The sequence below is a fragment of the Oncorhynchus clarkii genome, chromosome 29 (assembly GCF_045791955.1).
Source record: "Oncorhynchus clarkii lewisi isolate Uvic-CL-2024 chromosome 29, UVic_Ocla_1.0, whole genome shotgun sequence".
Classification (NCBI taxonomy): Eukaryota; Metazoa; Chordata; class Actinopteri; order Salmoniformes; family Salmonidae; genus Oncorhynchus; species Oncorhynchus clarkii.
The window spans coordinates 41,194,481-41,221,756 of NC_092175.1; the positions used below are offsets into that span (position 1 = coordinate 41,194,481).

The 27,276-nt window shown below is 42.9% G+C and overlaps 2 protein-coding genes across 2 annotated transcripts in view; one reads left to right on the forward strand and one right to left on the reverse strand.

Moving 5' to 3' along the window:
• The window catches only part of LOC139387954 (transient receptor potential cation channel, subfamily C, member 4a), a 128,308-nt gene extending 112,447 nt beyond the window's left edge, over window positions 1-15,861 (reverse strand). The window contains exons 1-2 of the mRNA XM_071134355.1: window positions 15,703-15,861; window positions 15,054-15,272 (exon numbers count right to left, since the gene is read on the reverse strand). Coding sequence (XP_070990456.1) covers window positions 15,054-15,272; window positions 15,703-15,861 — 378 coding nt within the window. The remainder of the gene's footprint in view (window positions 1-15,053; window positions 15,273-15,702) is intronic.
• LOC139388601 (regulatory factor X-associated protein) overlaps window positions 1-27,276 on the forward strand; it is a 1,150,577-nt gene that overhangs the window by 583,925 nt on the left and 539,376 nt on the right. The window lies entirely within an intron of this gene.

Consider the following 27,276-nt stretch of genomic DNA (forward strand, 5'->3'; position numbering starts at 1 on the left):
CCTCTGTCCTCTAGTCCTCTGTCCTCTAGTCCTCTGTTCTCTAGCCCTCTGTCCACTAGCCCTCTGTCCTCTAGTCCTCTGTCCTCTAGTCCTCTGTCCTCTAGTCCTCTGTTCTCTAGCCCTCTGTCCTCTAGTCCTCTGTTCTCTAGCCCTCTGTCCTCTAGTCCTCTGTTCTCTACTGTCTTTCTGTTTAACTATAGTAGTGATTCTGATTCGAACAGAGATTCTGATGTTTTTGAGGGGAGAGAAACCAGTTTGACTAATCACTGTTTTGAAACTTAACATTTCAAATAAAATGAAGAAAACAACTTAATGAAAGATCCCTTTTCAGTCTGTCCTTTTATACATCTACACAGCAAATACTCCACTGTTCTCCAGATATGGGTCCACACTTTTCAGTGTTAGATTAACACACTGCTTAGTGTAAAGTCTGATTTGCATATTTTCCATAGTGCCTTACCTTTCAGGTGACTTGTAGAGTGACCAACAATGACGTATTTGTTTTGTTAGTGACAGACACATGGTTGTTGCATTCACCCATGTTCAGTCCTGTAGCCTTCACCAAATGAGATCCTAAGCTAATAGGTTATCATTCAAATTAAATGCTTTAACACAACAGCTCTGGAAGCTCCTGGCTGGCTGATGGCTCTGGCAGCTCCTTTCTGGCTGACGGCTCTGGCAGGTTCTGGCTGACTGACGGCTCTGGCAGCTCCTGGCTGGCTGACGGCTCTGGCAAGTCCTGGCTGACTGACGGCTCTGGCAGGTCCTGGCTGACTGACGGCTCTGGCAGCTCCTGGCGGCTCTGACGGCTCAGGACAGACTGGCGGCTCTGACGGCTCAGGACAGACTGGCGGCTTTGATGGCTCAGGACACACTGGCGGCTCTAGTAGCTCAGGACAGATGGGAGACTAGCAGCTCAGGACAGACGGGAGACTCTAGCAGCTCAGGACAGACAGGAGACTCTAGCAGCTCTGGACAGACGGGAGACTCTAGCAGCTCTGGACAGACGGGAGACTCTAGCAGCTCTGGACAGACGGGAGACTCTAGCAGCTCAGGACAGACGGGAGACTCTAGAAGCTCAGGACAGACGGTAGACTCTAGCAGCTCAGGACAGACGAGGCGCACTGTAGGCCTGGTGCGTGGTGCCGGCACTGGTGGTACTGGGCCGAGGACACGCACCTCGGGGCGAGTGCGGGGAGGAGGAACAGGGAGAACTGGGCTCTGGCGACGCACAGGAAGCCCGGTGCGGGGGGCAGCCACCGGAGGGCTGGTGCGTGGAGATGGCACCGGATAAACTGTACCGAGAAGGCGCACTGGAGATCTGGAGCACCGAGCCTGCCCAACCTTACCTGGTTGAATGCTCCCGGTCGCCCTGCCAGTGCGGCGAGGTGGAATAGCCTACACTGGGCTGTGCTGGCGAACCGGGGACTCCATGCGTAAGGCTGGTGCCATGTACACCGGCCCGAGGAGACGCACTGGAGACCAGATGCGTAGAGCCGGCTTCATGGCACCTGGCTCGATGCCCACTCTAGCCCGGCCGATACAAGGAGCTGGAATGTACCGCACCGGGCTATGCACACGCACCGGGGAAACCGTGCACTCCACCGAATAACACGGTGCCTGCCCGGTACAACGCCCTCTCTCTCCGCGGTACGCACGGGGAGCTGGCGCAATACATTTTTGGGGCTGCCACTCGGGCTTTCAGCCGCTCTGCCGTGCTGCCTCCTCATACCGGCGCCTCTCTGCTTTCGCTGCCTCCAGCTCTGCTTTGGGACGGCGATATTCCCCTGGGACCTTTCCCCAGGGTCCTTTCCCCAGGGTCCTTTCCCCAGGGTCCCCAGGTTAACTACACGTTAACGTGTAACGGCTCAGTTCCTAGGAAGGAGAGGAGGACCAAAATGCAGCGTAGTTGAAGCGTGTTGAACATGTTTAATAAAAGACTATAACGTGAACACTACACAAATACAAAATAACAAACGTGGAAAAACCCGAAACAGTCCTATCTGGTGCAGAGAACACAAAGACAGGAAACAACCACCCACAAACCCCAACACAAAACAAAACAGGCTACCTAAATATGGTTCCCAATCAGAGACAAATGACTAACACCTGCCTCTGATTGAGAACCATATCAGGCCATACATAGAAACGGACAAACTAGACACACAACATAGAATGCCCACCCAGCTCACGTCCTGACCAACACTAAAACGAGGAAAACACAACAGAACTATGGTCAGAACGTGACACATAGACAATAACCCACGAAATACCCAAAGAAGATGGCTGCCTAAATATGATTCCCAATCAGAGACAACGATAAACACCATCTAATTGAGAACCAATCTAGGCAACAGTAGACCAACATAAACACCTAGATGAAAACAACTCCATAAATCTACAAAAACCCCTAGACAGTGCAAACACCCTAGAATGAGACAAAAACACACATACCACCCTTGTCACACCCGGACCTAACCAAAATAATAAAGAAAACAAAGAATACTAAGGTCAGGGCGTGACAATAGGAGAGACACTTCAAAACCTTCTGATTTATTTTTGGACTGTCTTTGTCATTTATGAATGTGTTACTCAATGCATTTCTAAGGGCTACTGTAGTAAAACCCAGATGTAATATTTTATCCAATATTTTTCTAATTATATTTTTTTAAATACCTAAAGGTGTCCTTTGATAACATCACTATCAAGTACATACTAAAAACAGACATTCTAACAAACAATTTCAAAAAAAATCTACCTGCAATAGAGCATGCTGGGAAATATGCTAATAATGGGTGTGGTTTTTGTTTAACACCAGTTCTTAACAACAACACTGGAGCAGTTTTACACCAACGAGTGTTAATGTAATACTTACAGAGTTAATTTAACTCCTGAATTAACACTGGCCAATTTCATGAGTACTCTCATATAGATAGAGTCGCTCTCTATCATGAATTTGTATACATTAATCTAAAATTCAAGCTGCCACAAGTACAGTCCTCCTATCTCCACCTGCAGAACGAGACACAACACACAAACAGCTCAGTAGGAATGTGAGGTCAACTCTGTAGAACTCCAAACCTGTCTCTGCAACCCGAAACCCAAATCATTCCCCATTACGCTACCGATGGAACTGGTGAAAATGAAGACACAGTAGAAGGAAACACTGCAGAAGTAATATAGAGGAAACATAGGTCACACAGCATGCGGCGTGGTAAGACTAATACAGACCATTTTAGCAGTCACCCCAACAATCAATCTGTGGATTAATAAATCTCTCAGCAGAAGAGGACAATAGCAATAAATGGGATTCACTATTCTCTCTCTCTCTCTCTTGACCTCAATGTCAAGAAGCAAACATACTATCAGGAATCACACACATCCTCTCATCACATCCCAACAAAGCAATGATGAGATATTAGCCATGATAAACTGAAACACACTGAAACAGACAAAGGCAAGCACACATGCAATTACTCTCTCTCTCTCTCTCTCTCTCTCTCTCTCTCTCTCTCTCTCTCTCTCTCGCTCTCTCTTTCTCTTGCTCTAGCTCTCGCTCTCTCTCTCGCTCTCTCTCTCTCCAATTCAAAGGGGCTTTACTGACATGGGAAATGTGTTTACATTGCCAAAGCAAGTGAAGTAAACAATATCCAAAAGTGAGAAGAATTTAACAGTAAACAGTACAATTAAAAAGTTTGAAAAAGATAAAGACGTTTCAAGTGTTATATTATCAGCTACAGTATTGTACAGTGTTTTAGCAATGTGCAAATTGTTGTAGTACAAATAGTAGGGAAAGATAAATAAACAGATATATATTGGTGGTATTTACAATGTTGTTTAAGCTTCACTGGTTGCCCTTTTCTCATGACAACAGGCTACAAATCTTGCTGCTGTGATTGCACACTGCGGTATTTTGCCTACCAGATATGGAAGTTTATCAATGTTTGATTTGTTTTCAAATGATTTGTGGGTCTGTTTGATCTGTTGGGAAATACAGTGCATTCAAAGTATTCAGTCCTCTTGACGTTTTCCACATTTTGTTAAGTTACAGCCTTATTCTAATATGGATTAAATAAATACATCATAAATCCTCATCAATCCACACACAATACCCCATAATGACATCACAATACCCCATAATGACATCACAAGACCCCATAATGACATCACAATACCCCATAATGACATCACAATACCCATTAATGATGAAGCATTTTTTTTTGTATATATATTTAGCAAATTTAAAAAATATAAAAACAGAAAAACCTTATTTACATAAGTCTTCAGACCCTTTGCTATGAGTCTCGACATTGAGCACAGGTGCATCCTGTTTTCATTGATCATCCTTGAGATGTTTCTACAACTTTATTGGAGTCCACCTGTGGCAAATTTAATTGATTGGACATGACTTGGAAAGGCACACACCTGTTTATATAAGGTCCGATAGTTGACAGTGCATGTCAGAGCAAAAACCAAGCCATGAGGTCAAAGGAATTGTCCATAGAACTCTGAGACAGGATTGTGTCGAGGCACAGATCTGGGGAAGGGTACCAAAACAATTCTGCAGCATTGAAGGTCCCCAAGAACAAAGTGGCCTCCATTATTCTTAAATGGCAGAAGTGTATAACCAACAAGACTCTTCCTAGAGCTGGATGCCTGGCCAAACTGAGCTATCGGGGGAGAAGGACCTTGGTCAAGGAGGTGACCAAGAACCCGATGGTCACTCTGACAGAGCTCCAGAGTTCCTCTGTGGAGATGTGAGAACCTTCCAAAAGGACAACTATCTCTGTAGCACTCCACCAATCAGGCCTTTATGGTAGAGTGGCCAGGCTGAAGCCAGTCCTCACTAAAATGCACACGACAGCCCACTTGGAGTTTGCCAAAAGGCTACTAAATAAATATGACCATGAGAAACAAGATTCTCTGGTCTGATTAAACTCTTTGAATGCCAAGCATCATGTCAAGCATCATGTCAAGCATCATGTCTGGAGGAAACCTGGCACCATCCCTAACGTGAAGCATGGTGGTGGCAGCATCATGCTGTGGGGATGTTTTTCAATGGTAGGGACTGGGAGAGTAGGCAGGATCAAGGGACAGATGAACGGAGCAAAGTACAGAGAGATCCTTGATGAAAACCTGCTCCAGATCCCTCAGGACCTTAGACTGGGGTGAAGATTAAACTTCCAAAAGGACAATGACCCTAAGCACACATCCAAGATAACGTAGGAGTGGCTTCGGATCAAGTCTCTGAATGTCCTTGAGTGGACCAGCCAGAGCCCAGACTTGAACTTGATCGAACATCTTTGGAAAGACCTGAGAATCGCTGTAAAGCAACTCTCCCCATCCAACCTGACAGAACCTGAGAGAATCTGTAGAAAAGAATGGGAGAAACTCCCTAAATACAGGTGTGCCAAGCTTGTAGCGTCATTACCCAAGAAGACTGGAGGCTGTAATCGCTGCAAAACGTGCTTCATCATAGTACTGAGTAAAGGGTCTGAATAATTATGTAAATGTAATATTTCAGTTTTTTTATATTTATTTAATATTTCTAAAAACCTGTTTTTGCTTTGTCATTATGGGCTGTGTGTGTAGATTGATGAGGGGAAAAAAAACATTTCATACATTTTAGAATGAGGCTGTAATGTTGAAAGAGTCAAGGGCTATGAATACTTCCAGAATGCACTGTATGAATGCACTGTATGTGTCTCTAATATGGTCATACATTTGTCAGGAGGTTAGGAAGTGCAGCCCAGTTTCCACCTCATTTTGTGGGCAGTGTGCACATAGCCTGTCTTCTCTTGAGAGCAATGTCTGCCCCTATAGGGCTGTACCTCTTACCTGACAGGGCTGTATCTCTTACCTGACAGGGCTGTTCCTCCTACCTGACAGAGCTGTACTTCTTACCTGACAGAGCTGTACCTCTTACCTGACAGGGCTGTACCTCTTACCTGACAGGGCTGTACCTCTTACCTGACAGGGCTGTCCCTAATACCTGACAGGGCTGTCCCTCTTACCTGACAGAGCTGTGCCTCTTACCTGACAGGGCTGTCCCTCTTACCTGACAGGGCTAACCCTCTTACCTGACAGGGCTGTCCCTCTTACCTGACAGGGCTGTTCCTCTTACCTGACAGGGCTGTTCCTCCTACCTGACAGGGCTGTTCCTCCTACCTGACAGGGCTGTTCCTCCTACCTGACAGGGCTGTTCCTCCTACCTGACAGGGCTGTTCCTCTTACCTGACAGGGCTGTTCCTCCTACCTGACAGGGCTGTTCCTCTTACCTGACAGGGCTGTTCCTCCTACCTGACAGGGCTGTTCCTCCTACCTGACAGGGCTGTTCCTCTTACCTGACAGGGCTGTTCCTCCTACCTGACAGGGCTGTCCCTCTTACCTGACAGAGCTGTTCCTCCTACCTGACAGGGCTGTCCCTCTTACCTGACAGGGCTGTTCCTCCTACCTGACAGGGCTGTTCCTCCTACCTGACAGGGCTGTTCCTCCTACCTGACAGGGCTGTTCCTCCTACCTGACAGGGCTGTCCCTATTACTTTATTTTTATTGTATTTTATTTAACCTTTATTTAACCAGGTAGGCTAGTTGAGAACACCTTTATTTAACCAGGTAGGCTAGTTGAGAACACCTTTATTTAACCAGGTAGGCTAGTTGAGAACACCTTTATTTAACCAGGTAGTCTAGTTGAGAACAAGTTCTCATTTGCAACTGCGACCTGGCCAAGATGAAGCAAAGCAGTTCGACACATACAGCAACACAGAATTACACATGGAATAAACAAAACATACAGTCAATAATACAGTAGAACAAAATAAAATAAAAAGTCTATAAACAGTGAGTGCAAATGAGGTAAGATAAGGGAGTAAAGGCAATAAATAGGCCATGGTGGCGAAGTATTTACAATATAGCAATTAAACACTGGAATGGTAGATGTGCAGAAGATTAATATGCAAGTAGAGATACTGCGGTGCAAAGGAGCAAGATTAATAAATAAATACTGTATGGGGATGAGGTAGGTAAATAGATGGGTTGTTTACAGGTGGGCTATGTACAGGTGCAGTGATCTGTGAGCTGCTCTGACAGCTGGTGCTTAAAGCTAATGAGGGAGATATGAGTCTCCAGCTTCAGAGATATTTGCAGTTCGTTCCAGTCATTGGCAGCAGAGAACTGGAAGGAAAGATGACCAAAGGAGGAATTGGCTTTGGGGTGACCAGTGAGATATACCTGCTTGAGCGCGTGCTACCATTGGGTGCTATGGTGATATGGTGACCAGTGAGCTGAGATAAGGAGAGGCTTTACCTAGCAGAGACTTGTAGATAACCTGTAGCCAGTGGGTTTGCCGGCGAGTATGAAGCGAGGGGCAACCAACGAGAGCGTACAGGTCGCATTGGTGGGTAGTGTATGGGGCTTTGGTGACAAAACGGATGGCACTGTGATAGACTGCATCCAGTTTGTTGAGTAGAGTGTTGGGGGCTATTTTATAGATGACATCACCGAAGTCGAGGATCGGTAGGATGGTCAGTTTTACGAGGGTATGTTTGGCAGCATGAGTGAAGGATGCTTTGTTGCGATATAGGAAGCCAATTCTAGATTTAATTTAGGATTGGAGATGCTTAATGTGAGTCTGGAAGTAGAGTTTACAGTCTAACCAGACACCTAGGTATTTGTAGTTGTCCATGTATTCGTGTAGTTATTCCACGTAAGTCAGAGCCATCCAGAGTGGTGATGCTGGACGGGCGAGCAGGTGCAGGCAGTGATTGGTTGAATAGCATGCATTTAGTTTTACATGCGTTTAAGAGCAGTTGGAGGCCACGGAAGGAGAGTTGTATGGTATTGAAGCTCATCTGCAGGTTAGCTAACACAGTGTCCAAAGACTGGCCAGAAGTATACAGAATGGTGTCGTCTGCGTAGAGGTGGATCAGAGACTCACCAGCAGCAAGAGCAACACCATTGATGTATACAGAAGAGAGTCGGCCTGAGAATTGAACCCCGTGTCACCCCCATAGAGACTGCCAGAGGTCCGGACAACAGGCCTTCCGATTTGACACACTGAACTCTATCAGAGAAGTAGTTGGTAACCATGCGGGGCAATCATTTGAGAAACCAAGGCTGTCGAGTCTGCCAATAAGAATGTGGTGATTGACAGAGTCAAAAGCCTTGGCCAGGTCGATGAACACGGCTGCACAGTAATGTCTCTTATCGATGGTGGTTATGATGTCATTTAGGACCTTGAGCGTGGCTGAGGTGCACCCATGACCAGCTCTGAAACCAGATTGCATTGCGGAGAAGGCACGGTGGGATTCGAAATGGGAACAAACAACCCCACCAAGGCCCTGGCTGACAGCTGAAGTAACGACATGAGAACCAACAACCCCCCAAGGCCCTGGCTGACAGCTGGCATAACAACATGGGAACCAACAACCCCCCAAGGCCCTGGCTGACAGCTGGCATAACAACATGGGAACCAACAACCCCCCAAGGCCCTGGCTGACAGCTGGCATAACAACATGGGAACCAACAACCCCCCAAGGCCCTGGCTGACAGCTGGCATAACAACATGGGAACCAACAACCCCCCAAGGCCCTGGCTGACAGCTGAAGTAACAACATGGGAACCAACAACCCCAGTGGCCCTGGCTGACAGCTGGCATAACAACATGGGAACCAACAACCCCAGTGGCCTTGGCCGACAGCTGAAGTAACAACATCAGTGTGGATGAGGTGCAGTGATCTCAGCATTAACATATTGTATTATTGTGTGTGTGTGTGTGTGTGTCACAGTATTAGCATATTGTAGCAATTGTGATTGTGTTTGATTAATTAAAACCCACGCAAACACTAGTGGTCCCTGAGCAGGTGCTGAGAGAGAAAGAGAGAGAGAGATGGAGACAGAGTAGGAGAAAGAGAAAGATGGAGACAGAGAGAGACAGATAGATGGAAACTGAGAGAGCAGGTTACAGAGAGAGCCAGGGGGAGAGAGTGGGAGAAAGAGCGAGCAAGAGAGCGAGCGAGGGTTACTGAGAGAGACAGAGAGAGAGAGCAACATAGTCTTCTTCAAACAGTAATCAGTACCTTCCTAAACATTTCCCCTGTAAGTGATAGTGGCAGGTAGCCTTGAGGTTACTGGTTCGAATCCACGAGCTGACAAGGTGAAAATCTGTTGCTGTACCCTTGAGCATGGCTGATAACACCAATTGCTCAAGGAGCGCTGGACAATGGTGACCTTGGCTGTGACCCCACTCTCCAAGGGTGTCTCAGGGGGACCCACTGGGCACACACTGGTTGAATCAATGTTGTTTCCACGTCATTTCAAAGACAGTTCGCTGAACCAACGTGCAATTGGTGTTTGTTGCCAGTGGCGAGTTGGGATGTGCAAGAAAGACATGTTCATTTCACACTTGTACACGTGTGTAACAGGACTAGGGACTAGTGACCCCAGTAAAATGACTGTTGAGTCACGGTAATCTCCTCCACGGTAATCTCCTCTTATGCACTCTGGACATGTGTTCGTAGTACCCAACTCGCTAACGACATTTAAAAAAAAAAATTGGTCGTTAATTCACTGATATTCGGGGCTCTATTGTCCCTCCATCAGGTCCCAATGGCCTGGTAATCAGGACTCTATTGTCCCTCCATCAGGACCTAATGGTCTGGTTCTCAGGGCTCTATTGTTCCTACATCAGGTCCTAATGGTCTGGTATTCAGGGCTCTATTGTCCCTCCATCAGGTCCCAATGGCCTGGTAATCAGGGCTCTATTGTCCCTCCATCATGTCCTAATGGCCTGGTACTCAGGGCTCTATTGTCCCTCCATCAGGTCCTAATGGTCTGGTACTCAGGGCTCTATTGTCCCTCCATCAGGTCCTAATGGCCTGGTACTCAGGTCTCTATTGTCCCTCCATCAGGTCCTAATGGCCTGGCACTCAGGGATCGGTAGTCCCTCCATCAGGTCCTAATGGTCTGGTACTCAGGGATCGATTGTCCCTCCATCAGGTCCTAATGGTCTGGTAGTCAGGGATCGATTGTCCCTCCATCAGGTCCTAATGGTCTGGTACTCAGGGCTCTGTTGTCCCTCCATCAGGTCCTAATGGCCTGGGTACTCAGGGCTCTATTGTCCCTCCATCAGGTCCTAATGGCCTCGTACTCAGGGATCGATTGTCCCTCCATCAGGTCCTAATGATTGCAAATGCAATCTAAAATCTCATCAAACACTGATCATCAAAACAGTAACGTGCTTCTAAAACTCACCGCACTGTGATCGATCAATTTGAAGAAAGAAGTTTAACAGCAGGTTGAAACTGAGTGTAAAACATGGTCGTAGTGGATGTTGTTTCAAAGCTTAAAACAATGAAATGGGACAGTGCTTTCTTTCTTTCTTTTTTCTTTCTTTTTTCTTTTAATTAACCTTTATTTAACTAGGCAAGTCAGTCAAGAACAAATTCTTATTCACAGTGACGGCCTAGGGTGATTAATTCAAAAATCCTCATATGCATACAGGAGGTCATGCATATGCATCGACCTACAGTATTTATGAGCCCAAGTCCTCCCCCCAGAACACAAAAAAAACACAGAATTAAAATAATGATTGAGCCGTTACAAAATAAATAGCTTACCGTATATTACACATGGCAAAAAAACAAAAAAAAAAAGGATTTTAAAGATTTGGTACATAATTCATCAAAATTAAACAAATTATATTTAATATCACCTTTGAGTGTGGACTGTATTATTAGGCATACTGGATGGACTGGTTACCTTATGCTACGCTCCAAACGTTCTATCCGTGAATCTGGGAGCGCTTGAGGACGTATAGGCCTAGCCGATGCTCTTGTTTCATTGATTGTGCAGGGCGACTTACAGAGTTAGCCTACAATTATAGTGACTTTGTATTTGATATTTGAATAGCCTATAGTTATAGGGATTTTTAAAAATATTTTCAGAATTAATACGTTAATTCACTTTAGCTAAAGAATATTTCACCACCAGGCGTTTCCATCTCCTCCTCGCTCGCCTTAATTTCTTTCTTGAGCGCGCAGAGCGACGGGGCTGACTATAGTTTCATGAAATATGTTTGGATGTGAAAACATGTTACCATCGACGTTCCCGAACTGATTTGAATTGGTTTCCCAAATGAAGCACTGGGAAGTTGCGGAAACAGGGTTGGAGATCCCGTGGCATACAGAGTTTGGGTGGGAATATCACCTGTTGTGCAGGCTGCATGCTCGTCAAACAGTTGTTGATGGTGGAGTGAAATAACCGGAGTAATCTACCTGGCATTATTGACAAACGAACCCGGCGGGAAAGCGGCCTCCATTTGCCATTCCAGTGCAAAGACCTACAGATTAAAAAAAAAATAATAATAATTCTTGACGGTTTCATTTTATAAACGGGCCATTCATAACCGATTTTACATTTTAGACTACATTATATTGATAATAGTCTGATAGGTGAACATTTTATCACTTGATGAAAGAACACCTGTGTAAAGCCTGAGATAAGGAACAGAGCGCAATATTTTTTGGCGACTTCTTCTTCTCGCCTATAGTCCCGTCATGCAGCTCATTTATGTTTTGATTTCTAATACATTCTAAGGTTTGTATCATTCACAAGTAAAGATGCCTAAAAACTCTAAATCTAGCACATATTTTTTATTTATTTAACTTAACAGTTAAGAACAAATTCTTATTTTCAATGACGGCCTAGGAACAGCGTTCAGGGGCAGAATGACAGATTTGTACCTTGTCAGCTCGGGAATTTGAACTTGCAACCTTTGAGTTACTAGTCCAACACTCTAACCACTAGGCTACAATGCCGCCCCAAAGTAGGACCTATTTCAAATGATAATTTTTATGCTCAACATAGTCACTTCATATGCAACACAGTCACTTCATATGCAACATAGTCACTTCATATGCAACATAGTCACTTCATATGCAACACAGTCACTTCATATGCAACATAGTCACTTCATATGCAACATAGTCACTTCATATGCAACATAGTCACTTCATATGCAACATAGTCACTTCATATGCAACATAGTCACTTCATATGCAACATAGTCACTTCATATGCAACATAGTCACTTCATATGCAACATAGTCACTTCTTATGCAACATAGTCACTTCATATGCAACATAGTCACTTCATATGCCACATAGTCACTTCATATGCCACATAGTCACTTCATATGCAACATAGTCACTTCATATGCAACATAGTCACTTCATATGCCACATAGTCACTCCATATGCAACATAGTCACTTCATATGCAACATAGTCACTTCATATGCAACATAGTCACTTCATATGCAACATAGTCACTTCATATGCAACATAGTCACTTCATATGCAACACAGTCACTTCATATGCAACATAGTCACTTCATATGCAACATAGTCACTTCATATGCAACATAGTCACTTCATATGCAACATAGTCACTTCATATGCCACATAGTCACTTCATATGCAACATAGTCACTTCATATGCAACATAGTCACTTCATATGCAACATAGTCACTTCATATGCAACATAGTCACTTCATATGCAACATAGTCACTTCATATGCAACATAGTCACTTCATATGCAACATAGTCACTTCATATGCAACATAGTCACTTCATATGCAACATAGTCACTTCATATGCAACATAGTCACTTCATATGCAACATAGTCACTTCATATGCAACACAGTCACTTCATATGCAACACAGTCACTTCATATGCAACATAGTCACTTCATATGCAACATAGTCACTTCATATGCAACATAGTCACTTCATATGCAACATAGTCACTTCATATGCAACATAGTCACTTCATATGCAACATAGTCACTTCATATGCAACATAGTCACTTCATATGCAACATAGTCACTTCTTATGCAACATAGTCACTTCATATGCAACATAGTCACTTCATATGCCACATAGTCACTTCATATGCCACATAGTCACTTCATATGCAACATAGTCACTTCATATGCAACATAGTCACTTCATATGCCACATAGTCACTCCATATGCAACATAGTCACTTCATATGCAACATAGTCACTTCATATGCAACATAGTCACTTCATATGCAACATAGTCACTTCATATGCAACATAGTCACTTCATATGCAACACAGTCACTTCATATGCAACATAGTCACTTCATATGCAACATAGTCACTTCATATGCAACATAGTCACTTCATATGCAACATAGTCACTTCATATGCCACATAGTCACTTCATATGCAACATAGTCACTTCATATGCAACATAGTCACTTCATATGCAACATAGTCACTTCATATGCAACATAGTCACTTCATATGCAACATAGTCACTTCATATGCAACATAGTCACTTCATATGCAACATAGTCACTTCATATGCAACATAGTCACTTCATATGCAACATAGTCACTTCATATGCAACATAGTCACTTCATATGCAACATAGTCACTTCATATGCAACACAGTCACTTCATATGCAACACAGTCACTTCATATGCAACATAGTCACTTCATATGCAACATAGTCACTTCATATGCAACATAGTCACTTCATATGCAACATAGTCACTTCATATGCAACATAGTCACTTCATATGCAACATAGTCACTTCATATGCAACATAGTCACTTCATATGCAACATAGTCACTTCATATGCAACATAGTCACTTCATATGCAACATAGTCACTTCATATGCAACATAGTCACTTCATATGCAACATAGTCACTTCATATGCAACATAGTCACTTCATATGCAACATAGTCACTTCATATGCCACATAGTCACTTCATATGCAACATAGTCACTTCATATGCAACATAGTCACTTCATATGCAACATAGTCACTTCATATGCAACACAGTCACTTCATATGCAACATAGTCACTTCATATGCAACATAGTCACTTCATATGCAACATAGTCACTTCATATGCAACATAGTCACTTCATATGCAACATAGTCACTTCATATGCAACATAGTCACTTCATATGCAACATAGTCACTTCATATGCAACACAGTCACTTCATATGCAACATAGTCACTTCATATGCAACATAGTCACTTTATATGCAACATAGTCACTTCATATGCAACACAGTCACTTCATATGCAACATAGTCACTTCATATGCAACATAGTCACTTTATATGCAACATAGTCACTTCATATGCAACATAGTCACTTCATATGCAACATAGTCACTTCATATGCAACATAGTCACTTCATATGCAACATAGTCACTTCATATGCAACATAGTCACTTCATATGCAACATAGTCACTTCATATGCAACATAGTCACTTCATATGCAACATAGTCACTTCATATGCAACATAGTCACTTCATATGCAACATAGTCACTTCATATGCAACATAGTCACTTCATATGCAACATAGTCACTTCATATGCAACATAGTCACTTCATATGCCACATAGTCACTTCATTGCTCCGGAAAGGGAAAAATGTTCTTTTTTATTTTATTCAGCTAAGATCAATTATATTCTTCTTACTATAAAATCATATACTACAAAATAAGAGTATGGGACTGAATGAACTAGAGTCTATGGTATGGAGCCTAGCCAGATAACATACAGTAGGACAACTGATGTTCTGTTCTTCTGAAATACATTTTCTTCATATCACAATGTTTATTTAGACCCGACTAAAATAAATAATATACTTTTTATTTTTACGTAGATGTTCCGAATGCGCGTATTAGCATCTCCATGACTCCATGCTTGTATCCACGGAGGAATGGAGTTGCTAAACGTGTTTATATGTCAATTAACGTTCAATTACCATGAGTCTTTTGCGTGACAATAACCAGCTGACAAAAACAGCCACAGCCCTAAACAGGACAAGTTTAAAAGGCCCAACAATGTATTGCTACTATCACCCCGACCGCCCCCCCCCTGACCCCGCCAGCCCCCCAACCCTGCCCCCCCCCGCCCCCCCTGCCCCCCTGGCCCCCCGCCAGCCCCACCCCCTGCCCGCCCCCCCTGACCCCGCCCGCCTCCTCTTACCTGCATGCCTCCGCTGGATTTCTTGTGGTTGAGAAGCAGTTCCACGGCCCCCACCACCTCTTTGCGGATGGCGTGCAGCAGTGCATCTCCGACATACACGTTAAAGCTCAGCAGTAGTTCTATGATCTCCAGGTTCTCATTCTCGATGGCGATCAGCAGAGCTGTGCGGCCTAACGGGTCTATACAGTTAATGTTGATCTTGAAGTAGATCTCGGCCTCCTGTGGGGAAGGGACAACGACAGGATAACTCAGGGATGGTGCAACAATAATTGGGAAGGGATGATAATGGAAATTCCATATCACCCTAATTATCGTGGTAAGTTGGATAACCGACAGTGAAGGTAAACTTATTTGAACTCTCTTTTGAAGAAGTTATTTATTTTCATCAACCTTTAATTGAAGGTGCTGACCATCAATCCACCGAAACCTTCCACACAGACACGCACGCACGCACACGCGCACACGCACAGACAAAGACACACACGCACACACACACGCACACACACACACACACACACACACACACACACACACACACACACACACACACACACACACACACACACACACACACACACACACACACACACACACACACACACACACACACACACACACACACACACACACACTGTACGTCCGTCCCTACCTCCAGAGCCTGTTTGACGCTGCCGTAGTCTCCCTTCTCCACGGTTCCCAGATAGGCCTTCTCCAGGGAAGACAGCTCCGACTCAGACCGGACGATCCGCAGAGGGATACGGTCCCGGTACGAAGAGCTGTCTGTCCGCCGGTAGTACAGCTGAGACATCTCACCTCACCTCAACTCAGCTTTTACGGCAGGTGCTGTTGTGGGTCCTGCTGTGGCTAGGGCATCACAGACTGTAGCGGGACAGAGAAGGTGTGAGAAGGGCAATGAGAGAAGCCTAAAAGATGCTGGGTGAGAAATACATTGAGAAAAGGCTTCTCATGATTGTTGATATCAAAAAAGCATTTCACTCAATTTAGCATCAGGGTCTGCTAAACAAATTGATGGAAAGCGGTAATGGAAGAAAAACACATGATAATATAAAATTAATGTACACAAACAACAAGTGTGCAGTTAAAATTGGCATTACAAACACACATTTCTTTCCTCTGGGCCGTGGGGTGAGACAGGGATGCATCTTGAGCCCCACCCTCTTCAACATGTATATCACCATACTAGAATCGGAAGTCAAATGTCTACTTTTTGCTGATGATCTGGCGCTGAAGCACCAGACCTACTGATACCATAGACCTACTGATACCTACTGATACCATAGACCTACTGATACCATAGACCTACTGGACCTACTGATACCATAGACCTACTGATACCATTGACCTACTGGACCTACTGATAGCACAGACCTACTGATACCATAGACCTATTGATACCATAGACCTACTGGACCTACTGATCCCATAGACCTACTGTAACGATTTTCCTCCTCTTCTGACGAGGAGTATGAAGGATCGGACCAATGCGCAGCGTGGTAAGTGTTATTTATTAGGAACAGAAACATAAACAAAATAACAAAGGGAGTGAAACGAAAATGAAACAGTCCTGTAAGGTGCAGCAACACAAAACAGAAAACATAGAACACAAAACATAGAATGCCCACCACAACTCACGCCCTGACCAAACTAAAATAGAGACATAAAAAAAAGGAACTAAGGTCAGGACGTGACATTCAGTCCCCAACCAAGGAGGGCCTACAGCAGCACCTAGATCTTCTGCACAGATTCTGTCAACTTAGGTCCTGACAGTGAGTCTCAGTGAGACAATAATAATGGTGTTCCAAAAAAGGTCCAGTTGCCAGGACAACAAATAAAAATAGCCTTTGAGCACAGAAGTAATTATACCTACCTCGGCCTAAACATCAACATCACAGGTCACTTCCACAAGGCTGTGAATGATCTAAGAGGCAAGGCAAGAAGGGCCTTGTATACCATCACAAGGAACATTAAAATTGACATCCCAATAAGGATCTTACTAAAAATACTTCAATCAGTTCTAGAATCCATTGCCATCTGTGATTGTGAGGTCTGGGGTCCACTCACCAATGAAGAATCCACAAAAAATGGGACAAACACCCAATTGAGACTCACAAACACAAACAGACCCCACATAGCCACAGGCCAGCAACACAATTAGACACAACCAAATTCTGAGAAAGCAAAAAAGATAACTTTTGACACACTAGAAAGAATCAACCAAAAACAGAGCAAATTGGAATGCTATCTGTCCCTAAACACAGCGGCAAAATACCTAACCACAGTGACTGACCCAAAACTAAGAAAATCCTTGACTATGTACAGACTCAATGAGCATTGCCTTGCTATTGAGAGAGGTCGCCATAGGCAGACATGACTCTCAAGAGAAGACAGGCTATGTGCCCACTTTCAAATAAAATTAGGTGCCAACTGAGCTGCACTTCCTAACCTCCTGCCAACTGTATGAACACATTAGAGATACATACTGTATATATTTCCCACTGATCATACGGACCCACAAAGAATTTGAAAATAAATTAAACATTGATAAACTCTCATAGCTGTTAGGTGAAATACCTCAATGTGCAATCACAGAATTAATATTTGTGGCCCGTGGTCATGAGGAAAGAGTAACCAGTGGAGGCCAAACATTGAAAACACCACCAATATTTATCTTTATTTATCTTCCCAACTATTCGTACCTCAACAATTTGCACATTGCTAAAACACTATACATTTCTGATAATATAACACTTAAAATGTCCATCTTTTTAAAACCTTTTGAGTGGAATGTTTACTGTTACTTTCTAATCATTTTTTGTTGATGTTGTTAAATGTGTTTTTTCTCAATTATGTTTCTTTTTTTTAGTTCAGTTTTTAGTTTTTAGTTTAGTTTAGTTGTGTTTCATATCTAAACATGTTTTCCATGCCAATAAAGGCCCTTTGAATCGAATAGAGAGATAGGAGGAGAGAGAGGTGTTGACATATTTGCATAACAAAGGAGATGCTGGAATTCATGATGAATGGTCACATCTCTTATTGTACAGTTCTGAAATGATTGGACAGGTATACTATGCAATTGGTCAAGCCTACTCTCAGAAAGACTATAGGAGGCCTTTTCACCACACTGCCTGTTACATAGCTCTACCATGGCATCGAGGTAGCAGAATTGTTAGAGTTCTTTGGAATTGGTTTTCCCAGTAGCCTATAAAAACATAGATCAGAACAAAGAAGATCAGAGCTTAAAATTAACTTTTATGTTTGGTAAAAAGTTAAGAGCACCACAAAAAGAGATTGATTCAGATATATTCTATAATAGGCCGAATGTGAATCTTACTTTTGAAACACATTCTCCTGGAGAACCTATCCAGGACTAGGAGCCATTTTAATTTCTCCCAGTGCCATCTGATGAAATAGACCTACCGATACAATATACCTAATGGACCTACTGATACCAAAGACCTACTGATAGCATAGACCTACTGATAGCATAGACCTACTGATACCATAGACCTACTGATAGCATAGACCTACTGGACCTACTGATACCATAGACCTACTGGACCTACTGATACCATGGACCTACTGATACCACAGACCTACTGATACCATAGACCTATTGATACCATAGATCTACTGATAGCATAGACCTACTGATACCATAGACCTACTGGACCTACTGATCCCATAGACCTACTGGACTTACTGATACCATAGACCTACTGTACATATTGATACCATAGACCTAATGATGCCATAGACCTACTGGGCCTACTGATACTATAGACCTACTGGACCTACCAATACCATAGACCTACTGGACCTATTGATAACATAGACCTACTGATACCATATAACTACTGATACCATAGACATACGGTACCTACTGATACCATAGACTTACTGATCCCATAGACCTACTGGACCTACTGATCCCATAGACCTACTGATACCATGGACCTACTGATACAGTAGATCTACTGATACCATAGACCTACTGGACCTACTGATACCATAGACCTAATGGACCTACTGATACCATAGACCTACTGATACCTACTGATACCACATACCTACTGATACAATAGAACTACTGGACTTATTGATACCATTGACCTGCTGGACCTACTGATACCATAGTCCTACTGATACCATATACCTACTGATACCATAGACCTACTTTACATCCTGATACCATAGACCTACTGGACCTACTGATACCATAGACCTACTGGACCTGCTGATACCATAGACCTACTGGACCTACTGATACCATAGACCTACTGATACCATCGACCTACTGGACCTACTGATCCCATAGACCTACTGATACCATAGACCTACTGATACCATATACCTACTTTACATCCTGATACCATAGACCTACTGGACCTACTGATACCATAGACCTACTGGACCTGCTGATACCATAGACCTACTGGACCTACTGATACCATAGACCTACTGATATCATAGACCTACTGGACCTACTGATACCATGGACCTTCTGATACCATAGACCTACTGGAAATACTGATACCATAGATCTACTGTACATACTGATAGAGTTGACCTACTGGACCTACTTATACTATAGACTTACCGATACCATAGACCTACTGGACCTACTGACCCCATAGTGCAACTGGATCTACTGATACCATGGTCATACTGATACCATAGACCTACTGATACAATAGACCTACTGCACCTACTGATACAGTAGACCTACTGGACCTGCTGATACCATAGACATACTGATACCATAGACCTACTGGACCTACTGATACAATGGACCTACTGATACAGTAGACCTACTGGACCTACTGATACCATATACCTACTAATACCATAAACCTAATGTACATACTGATGAAATAGACCTACAGGACCTACTGATACCATAGACCTACTGATACCATAGACCTACTGTTACCATAGACCTACTGGACCTACTGATACCATAGACCTCCTGGACCTACTGATACCATAAACCTACTGATACCATAGATCTATTGATACCATAGACCTACTGATAACATAGACCTAATGATGCAATAGACCTACGGATATCATAGACCTACTGGACCTACTGATTCCATAGACCTACTGATACCATGGACCTACTGGGCCTACAGATATCATAGACCTACTGATATTATAGACCTACTGGACCTACTGATACCATGGACATACTGGACCTTCTGATACCATAGACTAACCGATACCATAGACCTACTGGACCTACTGATACCATAGTCCTATTGGATGTACTGATACCATATACCTACTGATACCATAGACCTACTGGACCTACTGATTCCATAGTCCTACTGATCCCAAAGACCTACTGATTCCATGGACCTACTGATACCATAGATCTACTGATACCATAGACCTACTGATACCCCAGACCTACTGGACCTACTGATCCCATAGACCTACTGATACCTACTGATACCATAGACCTAGTGATACCATAGACCTACTGATACCTACTGATACCATAGACCTAGTGATACCATAAACCTACTGGATCTACTGATACCATAGACCTACTGATCCCAAAGACCTACTGATACCATGGACCTACTGAAACCATAGACCTACTGATACCATGGACCTACTGATATCATAGACCGACTGGACCTACTGATACCATAGACCTACTGGAACTACTGGTACCATAGACCCACTGATATCATAGACCTACTGGACCTACTGATACCATAGACCTACTGATATCATAGACCTACTGATACCATAGACCTACTGTTACCATAGACCTACTGGACCTACTGATACCATAGACCTACTGATACCATGGACATACTGATATCATAGACCTACTGATGCCATGGACCTACTGATACCATGGACCTACTGATACCATAGACCTACTGATACCATGGACCTGCTGATATCATAGACCTACTGACACTACAGACCTGCGGTACCTACTGACACCATGGAACTACTGATATCATAGACCTACTGATACCATAGACCTACTGATACCATAGACCTACTGATGTCATAGACCTACTGGACCTACTGATACCATTGACCTACTGCTATCATAGACCTACTGACACTACAGACCTACGGTACCTACTGACACCATGGAACTACTGATATCATATTCGTACTGGACCTACTGATATCATAGACCTACTGATACCGTAGACCTACTGATTCCAAAGACCTAGTGATACCATGGACCTACTGGACCTACTGATATCATAGACCTACTGATATTAGAGACCTACTGGACCTACTGATACCATGGACCTACTGATATCATAGACCTACTGATACCATAGACCTACTGGACCTTCTGATACCATAGACTAACCGATACCATAGACCTACTGGACCTCATATACCATAGACCTACTGATATCATAGACCTACTGATACAATAGACCTACTGATATCATAGACCTACTAGATCTACTGATATCATAGACCTACTGGACCTACTGATACCATAGACCTACTGGAACTACTGATACCATAGACCTACTGATACCATAGACCTACTGATATCATAGACCTACTAGACCTACTGATACCATAGATCTACTGATATCATAGACCTACTGGACCTACTGATACCATAGATCTACTGATATCATAGACCTACTGATACCATAGACCTACTGATATCATAGACCTACTAGACCTACTGATACCATAGATCTACTGATACCATAGACCTACTGGACCTACTGATACCATAGACCTACTGATACCATGGACCTACTGGACCTACTGATATCATAGATATCATAAAAAATGATTTCACTTCTAAAAGTGTGAGGGAAAATCCAAGATGTAGAACAGAGCAGTGGTCCACGAAGGCTGTCAACAAATGAATGACCGCAGTATTGACGAGATCCAATGTCTTGAACTGTCTTTTTCAACCTTGTATAAGAAAACACTAAACTTTATACTGGACCTTCAAATACCATAGACTTACCGATACCATAGACCTACTGGACATACTGATACCATAGACCTACTGATATCATAGACCTACTGATTCCATAGACCTACTGATATCATAGACCTACTGATTCCATAGACTTACCGATACCATAGACCTACTGGACATACTGATACCATAGACCTACTGGACATACTGATACCATAGACCTACTGATATTATAGACCTACTGATTCCATAGACCTACATATACCATGGACCTACTGATACCATAGACCTACTGGACATACTGATACCATAGACCTACTGATTTCATAGACCTACTGATTCCATAAACATACTGATATCATAGACCTACTGATTCCATAGACCTACTGATACCATGGACCTGCTGATATCATAGACCTACTGACACTACAGACCTACGGTACCTACTGACACCATGGAACTACTGATATCATATACATACTGGACCTACTGATACCAGAGGTTTGATCTAGAGACAAGACGTTTAGTCTAGAGACAAGAGGTTTGGTCTAGAGACAAGACGTTTAGTCTAGAGACAAGAGTTTTGGTCTAGAGACAAGAGGTTTGATCTAGAGACAAGAGGTTTGATCTAGAGGCAAGACGTTTAGTCTAGAGACAAGACGTTTAATCTAGAGACAAGGGCTTTGGTCTATTTTATAAGGGCTTTTATATATTTAAAAAGTGGCCTCCTACAGTACATGTCATTCGATAGTATAATAAGAGGTCACTACATGCACACCGAGTGAATGGAGCGAGAGCTCTGCAATAATGAGGCTGGTCAGCCCAACACTCTTGACTCTTGATATTTTATAGCGAAGATACACCCCTTAGTCTACATGACAAACAACAGATGTGTGGAATGAGTCACAAGGTGAGACTTGACCTATGTTCTTATTGTACAGAAACAAGAGTTTGGCCCCTTAGACAAGGCTCATTCTATGCCATAAATCAATTGTCCGCTCCAGATACCCCTATCTCAAGTAAAACCCATGTAATTGACCACACACCTAGACTAGCTGCAGGGAACTGGAGTAGAAACCATCCCTTTGCAAAAACACGGCCTTAGTAGAACAGAGAGGTTTTACTATTTGTTAAGTATATACAGTATAATTGTTAACTATTAACATTAAACAAATCAGGTAAATAGGTGATTTTTCTCTCACACAACAGCAGGCCTGTTATTTGTTGTCATTTTACCTTCATTTTTACCAGGCAGGTCAATTAAGAGGAAATTCCATTTGATAATGACAACCTTCACGTGTTGCCTACGCTACTGATTTCCTTCAGAACATCGCTGAGGGGAATTTAGGACCTTTTTTTAACTTGGTGAAATAGTTAGATGCATTAGCCTAATGCTCTACATAGGTTACTGGGGAGAATTCAGCAGTGATGTAGCAACTGCGGAGACTAACAGCCAGAACAGGATTTGAACCAGCAACTCAGCCTTTAAATGGTACAATTACTTGTTCCAATGAGGTTCAGACCTCCCCACACAGTACCACGATTACACCTGTTGAAAGGAGCACACAGGTGGGCTAGGGACCCACTTTTTTTGGTTGAAGAGTGCCAGGTGACTCGGGCTATATAGCTTTCCGATTCAAACGTTATTGGACGTTTAAATAAGAATATAATTAGCATGTAGCAAATTTGCCCACTTTGGGGATTAGCCTAATTGTGTTTGTATCTAACTCAGTAAAATATAAATTATAACCTTTCAACGTTTTGAAACGTATAAATATGTTGATTTGTTTCAAAGAGTCGATTAGCCCAATAAGGAACTAAAGGAACCCAACATTACTCCTTATAGTCCAAGGACCTTTGCAACCACAGATGACCACCAGATAATCGCCAGCTGATCGCTCATTAATTAAACCATCAATAGGTGCTAAAATCACCTTCACAGCTGATCTCCATTGCATCCATCATCCGCCACCAACTCGCCGCTCAGTAAAGCTTACCATACACTCCCCAGTCGAAACAGCTTGCCCATATATTATGAAAACATTTACTGATGTTTTTGTTCGTTTTTGATGTTCGGCAGGGTTTTTCTTTCTTTGTTTGCTGTTTGAGCACACATTGTTTCTTGAGGCAAGCCGAGGTTCAGTAGCCGAAGTCTACACCCCTTCATTAACAGGCAGAGCTTAAAAAGATACTTTCAGATTTTGGCAACAAGCCCCTTCATCTACTTCCTCAGAATCAGATGAACTATTGGATACTATTTGTATGTATTTGTGTCCATTATGAAGGAAGTTAGAGTTAGGTTCGCGAGCCAATGCTAACTAGCATAGATACCCATAGACTTCCATTCATTTGTCCAAAGCTAGCGCAGTGGATCTGGGCCGATCCCGGCTGAGAGTCGGGTCACTCGGCTGAGAGTTAGACTTGGCCGACGTCATATGGCCCAAGTCTGGGCCGCCTTCGGCGGTATTACTTATGGATAGGATGTGGGGATTGAGCTCGGGACGATTCTCATGTGAGTTATCTGGCCCAAATGTATCACTTGGGGCTTGGGCCGATTCCGGTGAGAGTTATCTGGCCCAAATGTTTTACTTGGGGCTCGGGCCGATTGGGGCTACTCTCTGGCAGATGATTACACAGGCTGTTTTATATAATTAACATTTAATTATTTATTTTTCCATATTTTCTAATTATTTGTGATAAAAAACATACATTTAATATTTAAATGAAATTCTTTAAGAATCCTGCGTAGTATTTTAGTATTTTCATACTTTGTCCAAGGCAAAAGATGAACATTAAAAACTTCACAAATGGAACCTCCCCAGTGGAGGCGCAGCAGTCTAAGACACTGAGTTGCAGTGCAAACTGAGCTGCTCCAGATGCTGGTTCGAGACCTGTGCCGGCCGCGACAGGGAGATCCATGACGCAACACACAATTGTCCGAGTTAGGGGAGGGTTTGGCCTGCCAGGATGCCCTTGTCCCATTGGCTGTAGCGACTCCTGTGGCGGGCCAGGTGCTGACACTGTCATCATGTGTATGGTGTTTCATCTGACACAAAATGGTTTTCTTGTGGATGGTATAATTTGTATGCATTCAATATTAATATTTAAAACGACTAAATCAGGTAATTTTGTATACATGTATTTACATTTTGAATCAGGCCCCTTCTGAGGGGATTCTGGTAAGATGCTGGTCAAAGTCGGTAGATGGAAACCGCCCAATGTACTTGGGCCGTTTCTGGGCAGTCATTAATTTTGATTCCTGGCCGAGTCCGACACCCGATTCCGGGCCGATTGAATCCGTTCCGGCACACTGGAAGACGGCTGCTTCAGGGCCGATTCCTCATTGCTAGCTGGGATTGGCTGGAGGAAATACCTATAACTTCCATCATACTGGACAGAGACATACAAATGGTATCCACAAGTTTACCTAACTCTGGGGAAGTGGATAACGGGCCTCATTGACAAAATCATGAAGTATCCCTTTAACCAGATGCTCTGTTTAGAGGGGAATTGGCTCTAAACAGACAAATACTCCATTTGAACGTGAATCGATGCTCAGTTGTGTTATGGTTAAAAAAACATGAAGTCCTGTACTTTCATATCAAATCAAAATCATTTCACAAACGCACAATATACACTTACGATTCACTGTTTTATTAACACAGTTGCAGCCGATAGTATTATTCAGTGACAACACGTCTCGTAGGGTCCGTCTTCCGTGCACATACAGGTGTTCAGAGACTCAGATACTCAGATCAGCACAGGTAGTCGACTTTCCGTAAACAAGCGCTGTTACATAGAGATATGGCTGTGGGGGAACCTTAACTCTAAAAATGAGTTCATACGGAGCCAGAAGTGGGTGAACCTAACTGCTGAAAACTCTAGGGATGCCGCCTAGGGTTTTTCCAGAGCTACCCTAGTCCGAGACAAATCGGCACGCACCAGTGCGCAGTGCACTCAATTTTATTAACTCAATCACCAGTTCCTTCTTTACCGATCTGAACCCACAAATAGACTAGAAAACATTATAAAAACATTTAGACTGTGTATGATGACTCAAAGTAAATACAACATATAACTCACATTTCGCCGTGGATGTTAGGGATATATCAATTGAACCCACATAGAAAGATGCCTTTTTATTTTCCAGGCTATTCCGCGTTTAGGGGATGCAACAACTGGTTTTCAAAACAAAACAAAAAAATAACTATGGCTGTATTCCGTATTTAGGTACTAAACGAATAACCTATAACAATCCGTGTTCTATAAGAGGACTTCACATCGTCGAATCCTTGATGATAAATGCATATGTTTTTATCTTCAGAGTAGCCTATATCCTACTTTATTCCATTATTCCGTGTGAGTGGAGGACATCCATTAACATAGCACAGTTGTTTTTCTTCATAATCTCTTCTCTTTTTCCGTTAGAAAGAGATAGAAATGGTGCAGCCTATAGCGCAGAAAACTGGGGCAGACAGGATGGAAAGCGTGCGCAGCGCGCATAGAAAGACGATGAAGTGAACTCCGTCAATCTTGCAGGACATGTAACCTACTTCTTTACGATTACAACTGTTTGCAAATATCCTCTGGTTATATTCTCTTATCCTCGATTTCTGTCTGTTCATCCAGCCGCTCCTTTACACCTGTTGTTGGGAGGAAGCGAACCGAACCGAAGCGCTGCGGGTATAAGCTAATAACGCGAGGTCTCAGAGACCCTGGATTCCACTCTGCCTGTGGATGCGCGCTGGTGCGCTCTATGCAAACTACGAAGACGTTGTGCGCATACACACACACGCACGCACGCCGTTACACACGGACGTTTAGCTTTAATTCAATAACACGTATTGTAACGCCAACGAAGATTTTATGAAAACAACAGGAAAGTGCATTACAGAACAGGCTTAATTAGGATTTGAAGAACATACCATTCAAGTATTTTAAGTCAAATAATAGTTTCAGAATATTTTATTTAATGATTGTGTGACATGTTGGACTGAACATTTTGTTATTCACTATCAAAACATGTAAAGTACTAACTTGAGGCAACAGTGAATCGAATATTATGATTGTGTGCTTGTCATGGATAATTGTGTCTTCTATTGTGTGGAATAAATCCCGTGTTGTTGATAGAGAACTAATGAGGCTTTTCTCAATTTTAATTTCTAACATGTGCACTTCACCTCTTTAGTCTAATTAGAATTCTAGTACAGGTCATTAGAACTATATTACAGGTCATTAGAACTCCATTACAGGTCATTAGACCACTATTAC